Here is a 10,539-nt window from a genome sequence, read left to right on the forward strand (position 1 = left end):
TTGTGACAATAATTCGAGTACCCGATCTAGTGCAAAGTGAAATCGATTGAGTGGTCTGAGGTTCTGACCCCCAGTGGGTAGCAGCTAGCTGTACAAACAATGCATAATATTCTGGAAGGATTTAGGACAACTGGCAGTCTGTGCTCACTAAAGACATAGGACTGAGGTGGAATGCAGAATAAACCACCTCTTATGTGTGCAGCGGGTGGTCTTCCCAAGTCAAGGTTAATGTCATTCGTGCAGGGAGTGTGGGAAAGCATGCATTACTGCTACCGTTGCCACAAACGGCCTGTGAATAGATTAAGGGACTTCCGTTTCCATAACAACGAGTCACTTAATCTAAATGAACAAAACTATTTAAAAAACAGAAACAAAAATTCTATACATCATCTTCACAACATACAAAATGCTTTTGTCCCAACAACAAACCAGGGAGAAAGAAAGAGAGGTAATGTGTGTGTGTGGTAAATACACATCCTCCGAATGAAGTCTTCTAGGACTTTCTGTTTACCAGTAATTAGTTTTCAGGACAGTGCCAATGGCACCAAGTCCTTGCAACTAATTAACTGCAGTTTTCTGGCTGAGTATTATTACCCCTCTGCAATTATAGCTAGAAGACAAAACACCAGGAGCCAGCAAAAGGCTACATTCTGTTTTTTCTCTAAAACTTTGTTTACTCACAGACCCACCATGAGCATTGTTTCTCTGTTTTTAGGACTCATCTGTGGATTGCTGTTGATGTTTTGTTCTCACTGCCCAGGGGCAGGGAAATGCCAGCTTATCTGGGGAACAGATGAACAGTTAAGCAAAGCCATCCTGGAAATGCTACATATCAATAAGTTATCCATACCTCTCAGGACCAAGCCTCACCACTACATGAAGTTAGTCTACCATCTACGAAACCCACCAGCCTTCAACAGCGAAGGGACTCTTGTGCAGAGTTTCAGGAGCATCCAAGGTAGGAAACTGACCACTATTTATTTGTGATTTACATCATATCTTGAATAACTTTAAACATTACCATGATAAACAATTCCTAAGGGGAAAAAATATTGCCAGTTTGAAATGGTTTCCTTTTAAAAACAGGTTATCCAATAGATTTTCTTTTTTTTTTTTTTTCTCTCTCTTATCATTAATGACATTGCTTTTATAAACCTATTACTTTACCGTTTCAATATCTGCTTTATACATTTTATTACACACAGCATTTGTTTTGAGAGATCTCTATACAGTCTCCGAGGCCAGAGTTAAATAAAAAGGATCAGTTTCTTTCAAGTGACTGCTTTGAGGACAGAGCAGTTTAGAAATGAGAAGCTACCTTAACTCCCAACCAACTAAACTTCAGTCACCAGTTGAAACTACCTGCACATGTCAGTCTTATGGAGACTATCGCCAAGACAAACCACATCAAAAAAGTCCTTACTCACATTACTAATAACAATTGATATTTTTAAAAATGAGTTTTTAAAAATCTAATTTACTTGTCACCATTTATCCAGCCTGTTTACGTTGTGTTTGTCATGCTGCTTCGGCAGTGAAACCAGAATGGCCTGTGTATATTTATAATATAACTATTAAGGCTGATGGTTCAGAAGTCTGGAGATTTCATGCAAGTGACATAACACCCTAATTTGCACACTTGATGACCATATCTAATCTTGTTACATGAAAGACAGCAAATGGCATGATTACCAGACAGACGCCTGGCGAGGTTGCAGCATTAAAAAAAAGTTTCAGGAATACAGGAATCGCTTCAGAGTAGTTCCGGCATCTCCCTGGGTCCGTGTCTAGATAATTCTGGGGCTTATTTGGCTGCTCCTTGTCCTGGTCCAAGTAAAGGTCTGTGGTTGGGGTTACCACTACTCCTTGGTACTGGCTGCTGCTTGCCCTGTGCTGGGAAGGGGAACTCGATGCTTCCTGCCATCAACCGGGGGATGCTCTGGTTGGGATGCTGGCCCTTAGCTGAGTCTCGCTCTGGCTGCTCCTTGTCCCGTGCTTCCAACCTATGGGCGGAGGGTGGCTTAAGCCCCGGCTGTGACTCCTGCTTCCTGTTACAGCTTACAGGCCCCTGTCCTCGGAGATACTGTGCAGTGCTCTCCCCATCTGTCACTTTAACTATACGTCTATCGCCATGGGGGATTATGCTGTCGGCTAAGTTTCTAGGGTTAGCCTCCAGGCCGAAATCCTATGCAGAGAAGCCCTAAACACAGAGACACGGCTGAGAGTGTCTCCTAGGGTCGCTAAATTAGGATTGACCTCCTGGGCTAAACAGAAACATAGCGCTACCTTGAACGGGTAGGCTGGAGTGGGGCTAGCTCCCACACTACAAGTGCCAATGTCCTAAAAGGGCACGGATATCTAGCATGGAGGTGGGGGTAGGCTCCAGGTCTCCTGCACACATGTTGTCATCAGTGGGTGGCAGGAAACAGCAAGCACTGCTCCATTTTAGAGCAGCTGTTAAAAGCAAAGCTGTGCATCCTGTGCCTCATTGTTCTGGGGTATTGTGCCCTGAACCAGTAAGGGGCCTCAGGCACCCTCTGCAGCATTTATTTACCTAGATAAGGTCTGGGTGAATAATGGAAGACAGGTGGGAACCAGCTGAACTTAACCTGAGTCATCACATACCTGGGGAAAGAGAAATGGGATATTTCCAGTGCCACATCTTGGGCCTCCACATGGATGGGTGAATGACATGGATGAGAGCAAAAGATGCATTATCTGGCAAGGAGAGTCACACATCAGCCACAGCCTTCCACATAGTGATTGGTGTGGGCCCTCTTCAGTTTTGGACCTGGTCAAACCAACTAGTCTGGGTCCAGATAGTGCATCGGTCCTAGAAACTGGGTGGGCTTTTTCTAATCTGTGGTATTAGACTGGTGACCTATAAAAGGACACCCTTTGTGCTGGATGAGGCTGAACATAGTGTCTACAGTGTAAGGCTAAGGTCCTGTCCACACCAGGAGCAGAACTGGGCTCTGAAGCTATTTATTTCCCACAAAATCTCTTCCATTTCTGCTGTTGTATCCTAGAAGTTAACTAACTAATGCTCCAACAGTCCATCCCCATCCTGATCAGGGTCCAGTACACTGGTCAGTCCTGGGAGAATGCATTTTAAGTAGGGCTGTCAAGCGATTAAAAAAATTAATCGCAATTAAAAAAAATTAATTGTGACTAATCGCGCTGTTAAACAACAATAGAATACCATTTATTTTAAATATTTTGATGTTTACTAGATTTTCAAATATATTAATTTCAATTACAACACAGAATACAAAGGGTACAATGCTTATTTTATATTTATTTTTTATTACAAATATTTGCCAGCAATTGATAGCCTCCTGGGTGGCTGCTGCTCAGGGAACTTAGGGAGCGGGGAGCTGATGGGGGGGCTACTGGTCCACCCCTCATTCCAAGCCCCCACCAGATAGCTCCAACGGGCTGCTCTTCCTGCAAGCAGTGGACAAAGCAGGTGGCTGCCAAACAACGTTATAAGGGAGCATTGCACAACTTTAAATGAGCACATTCTCTATTGATCAGCAACGTAACAACGAAACAACGTTAACCGGGATGACTTTAAGTGAGGAGTTACTTGTATGAGGTGAACTGAAAAACACTTTCGTTTATCATTTTTACATACATATATTTCTAATAAAAAATAATAATATAACGTGAGCACTGTGCACTTTGTATTCTGTGTTGTAATTGAAATAAATATTGAAAATGTACAAAAATATCCAAAAATATTTAATAAATTTCAATTAGTATTCTATTATTATAAGTGCGATTAATCATGATTAATATTTGAGTTAATCACATGAGTTTAAACAATGTGTCTTTTGACTTTCCATGTCCAACTACCAATAAACTGCCTACTTATTTAATATCAGAGGGGTAGCCATGTTAGTCTGAATCTGTAAAAAGCAATAGAGGGTCCTGTGGCACCTTTAAGACTAACAGAAATATTGGGAGCATAAGCTTTCGTGGGTAAGAACCTCACTTCAATGTTGATAAATGCAAAGTAATGCACATTGGAAAGCATAATCCCAACTATACATATAAAATGATGGGGTCTAAATTAGCTGTTACCACTCAAGAAAGAGATCTTGGCATCATTGTGGATAGTTCTCTGAAAACATCCACTCAATGTGCAGCAGCAGTCAAAAAAGCAAACAGAATGCTGTGAATAATTAAGAAAGGGATAGATAATCGGACAGAAAATATCATGTTGCCTCTATATAAATCCATGGTACGCCCACATTTTGAATACTGTGTACAGATGTGGTTGCTCCATCTCAAAAAAGATATATTGGAATTGGAAAAGGTTCAGGAAAGGATAGATTAATAAGACTGGGACTTTTCAGCTTGGAAAAGAGATGGTTAAGGGGAGATATGATTGAGGTCTATAAAATCATGACTGGTGTAGAAAAAGTAGATAAGGAAGTGTTGTTTACTACTTCTCAGAACACAAGAACTAGGGGTCACCAAAGGAAATTAATAGGCAACAGGTTTAAAACAAATACAAGGAAGTATTTCTTCACACAATGCACAGTTAATCTGTGGAACTCCTTGCTATAGGATGTTGTGAAGGCTAAGAGTATAACTGGGTCAAAAAAGAACTAGATACATTCCTGGAGGATAGGTCCATCAATGGCTATTAGCCAGGATGGGCAGGAATGGTGTCCCTAGCCTCTGTTTGCCAGAAGCTGGGAATGAGAAACGGGATGGATCACTTGATGATTACCTGTTCTGTTCATTCCCTCTGGGGCACCTGACACTGGATATTGTAGGAAGACAGGATACTGGGCTAGATGGATCTTTGGTCTGACCCTTAGGGACATTCTTATGTTATGTACTTTTAATTGGCAATCAGATAAGAAACAAATATTCTCCCCCATCTAGGATGATTTAGTTGATTTATTTAGTGCCAAACTCAGCCTGCAGATGTGTGTGCCAGTTGTATTGATCTTGATGGAGCTGGTGTGCACATAGTTGAGTGTGGAATCTGGTTCTCAGGAACCTAAGGCACAGATCCCATAACATCCAGTTTGTAAGCAACAAGATCGTCTTAGCTTATCTTAAACAAATAAGCGTATGAAATAAAACAGAGAAGAAAAACTATTAGCAAGCAAGGGAGTTGCAGGGAAAATAGACAGAAGAGTTTAGTGAAACCCACTAGGGACCTTAGACCTTGGCTGACATCCAAAGTACTGTCTTAAATTAAATAAAAATTAGGCATACACTGACATGGTTGGAAATCTCTGTTAAAAAAAATAATAAAAGAAGCCAAATCTGAGCTGGCAGCAAAACCTAGCTGCACATCTCCCTTCAGAAAGGTTGAACCAGTGAGATCATTAATAAGGTAAGATCACTACAGCAATGCCATCTTTCATTAAAGGCCTGTAAACATTTCTGTTTTATCAATTGAGTGTCAGGGAGGTACAATTCAACCATTAAAAACAAACAAAATATGCTCCAAGTTGAAACTTAAGCTCATGCAAACAAATTTGTGTCTTCAAACCATTCTTTTAATAGATGTGTTTACAAATATGCACAAAGGTCATACTAAAGTTACTAAAAAGAAATAAAATATCCTCTGGAAATTTACTGATTTCAAGGTCACAGTATGTTTCTAACTAAATACAGATTTCTTATCTCAAGTTACATTTTGCATCAATATTTTTCAAGTTTTACAAGGGTAGGGCCAGATTCAATGGTACACCCTGACTTTAAGCCACTCCAGTGCCTTAAAACAGGTTTGTGGTGACTTACTGTCATGAGAACAGTGCAAATCAACCAGAGTATACTGGGGTACCTGGCCCTTGGATTTCATAATATAGTTTTACGCTGTTCCAGCACCCTTCAATAATTAATTGGTTCTTTAAAATGCACCTATTGAGAACTTCTAGGTACGTGCACAGAAAGAAAATCACAGTTTAAAGTAACTGAACTGACACAATGTCAACAAAAAAACCCCAAACTCATAATACAACAAAACTCAGTCCTCTCTCCCTTAAACCAGAAAGTCCTCTCTCCCTTAAACCAGAAACTCATCTCCCCTCCCTGCTGTTTCCCAAAAGCGCCTCTTTCAGCAAATCATCCTCCTAGTGAGGCAAAAGATAAATGGGTCTTTCACAATGCCCTGAATATCAACAAACTTGGGTTCTGTTGAACTATTGAGGAAAGAAAATTCCAGAGCCAAAGGCCCTCATCCTCTCCTTCATCTCCCTCCTTGCCTTCCCGTCTACCCACCCTCTCTGCTTCACTGAAACCGTTATCACAACCACTGCCTCAGTTTCCCCTTCAGGTTCCTTGTCTACAGGTTCCATGTCTGAAATAAAATTGTACATTTATTGTTCTCCTAGATCCAGATTTTGGCATTCCAGGATGGCTGTGGTTTAATATTTCTTACCTGAAACCTTCCATGAGGCTTGCAGAATTAGTTCTTCTCAGGAAGACTCTACACCCAGAATCGCTGACAGTAAATGTTACCGTGCACAGCATCTCCGTGGTCCAGGGAAATATCACAGAAAGTGAAGCCTTAGATGAGAAAGTGCTGATGTTAGATGAGCTACCACCATCTGGTTATGATGTCTTTAACATTTCAGCCATTTTGAATGAGACCACCTCAGATGTCATAGGCTTTCAGCTACGATTCACGGACGACAGTGGCAGCTTGGTTCTCCATGAAGCTCTGACTAAGAGCCTGTACTGTTTGAAGAGATGCACCCGGAGTGAGCCCTTACTGGTGGCTTATCGCTTCCTGGTGACTGAGCTATATGGTGGAAGTAAACAGCAGGTCACTAGAGAATGCCAACACTGCGCTACAGAGAGAAGGAGAAACTTGCCAGAAGATTCCAGGCTACAACAGTGCAGCCTTCACCAACACTATGTGAACTTTCAGACAATGCAACTGAGTCACTGGATTCTGGAGCCTCCTGGCTTCTTCACAAGTTTTTGCAAGTAGCTACTTTTTAAATCTCTTCCATGATGTAGGAATGTGCAAGAGTTCTAGTAACTGTTGGCTCTGGGAAGTTCATTCAAATGATTGGAAAGTCAGTTTGTACCAAGTATGTCCAGCAGCACATTTGCTGGATATACCTGCTACTTTTTGGCATTTAGAGTAGGAATTGGGGGTTAAAATACTACATCTTTTCACCTTGAGAGAACTGGGTTCAGATTTGGTTTATGTCACAATAATTCAGTAGTTTGCTCTCAGTGTGGTGCCAAATGTGCAAATATAGATATCTTAATGAACCCACTATTTAGTAGGGTTGTCAGGGTTTAGAAACCAAACACTGGAACAGCATGGGTGCGACAGCAGTGAAGTTCTGATATGGCTTTAGGAAAGCATCCATCTATGGTACTAGCTGAAACACAAATACAGTACATGATATGATTTACTCAAATGGCATAATTTCTGAGATATACTGTGGTTAATGTATCCACAAAGTGACACGTTTTATAGAGTGGCTGGACATACCAGTCTTGTCTTTGCTTTTCTGCAGTAAATCTGTTAAAACTCTTACCTAGGCACATGCATTGTCCTGCAACAGCAAAAGGGATCAATGAGGCCTAATACTAATCCTGTTAATTGCACTCGCAGAAGTATAGTGGAAGATGAGAAAAGCAGAAGCTGCCTCTCAGATTTAAAAAGAGTATCACAGACTATGCTTAAGCACCTAAATGTAGTCAGATGTCCCATTTTATCTGTCATTAGTCAAAAGACCGAGTGGGTTCACTTCTGTTAACTCAGAATGATTTAGCGGTTCTTATGTATCTAATCCTAGGCCAATATATGAGCAATGTAGCATAGTTTGTCATAACTGACGCACAGCTGATGTATATTCTTGTGAGGCAAATTCTTCCACTTCAAGGCAGCTGGGGAGAGGGAGGGAGGGTATGAGGTACGAGTCACTGGTCAGTCCAATGGAAAGAATTTGACTTTAGAGATGAATGGTACTTGAGCCTTTATTCTACACTTTTAAAAAGTTATTCTCTTACACTTACAAATGCTATTTATAAGATTACTTCAGTAAGACAATAATGTCCTCCATTTGGTATATTGGCTAAAACCCTTGAATCATATTACTGAATCTCATTTTATAAAAATACATTCAGCTGCAGCAGAATCTAATATTTTTAAATATTAGTTTTAAAAAACTAACTGTAAGCACTACACCCAGATGTACAGACACTTTTCCCCCCAACCTACTTATTATATAATTATTTTAAACATTAGCTTTAATAACGTTTTTCACTCTTTTCTTTAAGAGGAGAATGCTCCGACGAAGAATCTGGAGAGCTCTCTGAAGCACAGCGGGGTGTAATAAATAAAACAGAAAACAGGATGAGGTAATATATTAAATAGGACATAGATACCTATATCCTTAATAAAAACAACACAGAGCCCAATTCTACAGCTGCTGTGTGGAAGCAAGTCTCACTGAAATTAAGAATTGGGCTTATGATATTTACAAATATCAGTCTGCTTGAACAACAGTAACACAACACAGGGAGCAAAAGTCTTAACTGGCCCCAGAAATAGCTTTTACCTCCAGCTGGGATTTTCAAAGGGGCCCAAGACAGACAAGTGCCCAGTTATTGAAAGTTAATTGAAATTGGACACCTAACACCCACAGTTCCTTTTCAAAAACCCGGGCTTCAGTATTGATCATTCAGAAAATACTTGATGTGTTCAGACAAACATTACTGGGAGGTGGAAAGAACCAGCAATGCAACTGGATTTTTTTTTTTTTTAATAAAGTAGTGAGAAACATATTTGAGCTATCCTTAAGTGAAGTGCCATTCACAGTAGAAATGGGCACAAACTTCTGAAAGTTTGGGGGGGCTCAGACCACATTTTGGGGTGCGTGGATCTAGGGGGTTTGTTCAGGTCCAGTTCTAATTCACCCATAGGAGCCGACTGCCTGATTTCCTGGGGGGAGGGGGGGTGCTCTGTCCCAGACCCCGCCCCCATTCCACCTTTTCCCCCAAGGCCCCACCTCTTCCCACCCCCTCTTCCGAGGGTGCCCCATAGAGAACTGGTGCCTCCCCATACTGGGAGGGGCATGATCTAAAGGGAAAGTCACATGTTGCCCCCCCCCCCCACACACACACACACAGACACGTTCCACCACTCTCCCTGGCAGGAGGGGCCACCATGCTCTCCCCGTCACATGTTACCTGTGGGGGGGGAGGGGGGCGCTCTGTCCTTGCGCTGTGCCTGCCCGCCCAGGCCACTCTCCCTGGCAGGGGAGAGCCATTTCTAATGCCGGCCCTTCCCGCTTGCTCTGTAGCCCAGCAGCTGCCTGAGAGAGCTGGGATGGGGAGGTAGCTTTCACTCCCTGCCCAGGCTCAGCTGCCAGAGACCGCAGCTGAGCAAGCCAGAAACCTGCCGGGGGAGGGAGGGGATTCTGAGTCACCAGGCTGTGATTTGGGTTTTTGGGGGGTGGGAGGGAGTGGGGGAACAATTCATAACTTTTCTTGCTTCTCCAACTGGCAGACCTTATTTTTTTAAAAATAGGTCCTGTACAGTAATGTGTGCACCTGAAGTATCAACAGAAATCTCAGGCCAGCTCCTTAGCAGGTGTAACTGGCATAGTGCCACTGATGGAGTTACACCAATTCAGAGGCCAGATTTTTAGCTGGTGTAATTGCTTGTTTCAGCTCTATTATTTGATATGGCAAATTTGGATCAATATAGTATTTTGAGATTATTTCCTCCCCAAATAAAACTAATTTCAGATTTGTTTGGTTTTTTGCTTGCAGTTCCCGCTGTGTGCCCCAGAAGCGATCCTCCATTAATGTGATGTACTTATCTCATTCAGAAGATCTTGTGATTGAAAGGCTGAAGGATCTGCGAGTAGAAAGTTGTGCATGTAATCAGCTGTTTTGATAAAGTCTAGGTCTCTAGTCATCCCTAAAGATTTGAAGTCTTTGTCACTACAGAACGGGAATTTTATAGATTATACGGCTACATTTTTGCACCCTGAATCTTTGAGATGCCCTGTTCCACTGTAAAGAGCCACTTAGATGTGTAGATATCACAGTCTGTACAGCAGATGATAACCAACAAACCAAATATATCAAAGAATGGCTTGAGACTGCATATAAGTTACAGCTAAATGGTTTAACCAAGGACATCTTCAAACTCACAATACAACATTGTCACTACGTCATATTCAGATTACCTTTTGCCTTGATTACTGTGGTATGCAATTGAGAATAAATATGTTCCTGGTTACCTTCATCAGTATTTTTTCCAGGTGGAAGAAAAGGAGAATGTTCAAGGTTTTTCCACATTAAATTTGAAAACCTCATTATGTATGGGGAAGCAACCACTATCCCATGAATAATTGAAAGATGCCAGGGTACAGCATGTTTTAATATAAAGTGTCATTGTTAAAGTACATCCTTACCACAGGGCCCCTTTGCAGTGTTGTGCCTTAGAGCAGCCACTTAGCTTCAGTTTCCCAGCGGAGCTGCTGCTGCACCCAGCCGACAACACCTTCTGTGGCAGAAAGGCTGAGCCCTGAAGCA

At 41.8% G+C, this 10,539-nt stretch overlaps 1 protein-coding gene across 1 annotated transcript; it reads left to right on the top strand.

Annotated features, from left to right (window-relative positions):
* Positions 1-682: 682 nt before the first annotated feature.
* On the top strand, positions 683-10,191 carry LOC128838913 (growth/differentiation factor 3-like). Its single transcript, XM_054031404.1, has 4 exons — positions 683-958; positions 6,363-6,960; positions 8,272-8,352; positions 9,769-10,191. The coding sequence occupies exons 1-4, from the start codon at positions 691-693 to the stop codon at positions 9,893-9,895; spliced, it is 1,074 nt and encodes a 357-aa protein (XP_053887379.1). The 5' UTR covers positions 683-690; the 3' UTR covers positions 9,896-10,191.
* The last annotated feature ends 348 nt before the right edge of the window (positions 10,192-10,539 follow it).

This window comes from Malaclemys terrapin, chromosome 6, assembly GCF_027887155.1.
Source record: "Malaclemys terrapin pileata isolate rMalTer1 chromosome 6, rMalTer1.hap1, whole genome shotgun sequence".
In the NCBI taxonomy this organism is placed as follows: domain Eukaryota; kingdom Metazoa; phylum Chordata; order Testudines; family Emydidae; genus Malaclemys; species Malaclemys terrapin.